Below are 623 nucleotides of genomic sequence, written 5' to 3'. Positions count from 1 at the left end.
ATGGATTCTAAGGTCGCGGGTAAGAGAATACTTCTCCAATTCAATGAGTTAGATGAGTTTAGATTATTGGCATATGATAGTGTGCGAATCTACATGGAGAATACCAAGAAGTGGCATGACAAGAGGATCTTACCAAGAGATTATGCACCTGGTGATAAGGTTCTTCTCTTCAATAATAGATTAAATATTTTCCCAGGAAAGTTGAAGTCTAGGTGGTCCGGTCCCTTCATTGTCACAAGGGTGAACAAATTTGGTTCGGTAGAGTTGGTCAATGACAAGGGTGAAGAGTTTAAGGTAAATGGCCAACGATTGAAGGTGTATCATGAGGGAGCTACTAGTAGAGATGTGGATGAAACCCTCCTAACTCCACTTCCAACCTGAGCATCAAGGTAGTAAAAAGGTCGTGCGGGACCTAGATAAGCGAGCGCTTTGCGGGAGGCAACCCGTATTTCTTCCTTTCTAGACTAGTTTTCCTTTTTCTTTATTTTTATTTTTATTTTAGAGAGGCGAGGAGAGTGAAATATTACCTTTTATAAGTGTTTTTGTACAGGTATAGGTTTGAGAGGTAAAGAGACTTAGAAAAAATTGAAGACGAAAAGAAATCGAAGAAGAAGCTAAGAGAA

General features: G+C 39.5%; 1 protein-coding gene across 1 annotated transcript; it reads left to right on the top strand.

Moving 5' to 3' along the window:
• On the top strand, positions 1-381 carry LOC145632878 (uncharacterized). Its single transcript, XM_081685207.1, has one exon. It carries the CDS (start codon positions 1-3, stop codon positions 379-381), a length of 381 nt encoding a protein of 126 aa, XP_081541333.1.
• The last annotated feature ends 242 nt before the right edge of the window (positions 382-623 follow it).

The sequence above is a fragment of the Chenopodium album genome, chromosome 5 (genome assembly GCF_948465745.1).
Source record: "Chenopodium album chromosome 5, dcCheAlbu1.1, whole genome shotgun sequence".
Classification (NCBI taxonomy): domain Eukaryota; kingdom Viridiplantae; phylum Streptophyta; class Magnoliopsida; order Caryophyllales; family Amaranthaceae; genus Chenopodium; species Chenopodium album.
This window is presented reverse-complemented; position numbering and strand designations above follow the sequence as displayed.

Bases quoted from the DNA above. Each gene is read 5' to 3' on its own strand.
- LOC145632878 (XM_081685207.1), top strand. From the start codon at position 1: ATGGATTCTAAGGTCGCGGGTAAGAGAATACTTCTCCAATTCAATGAG.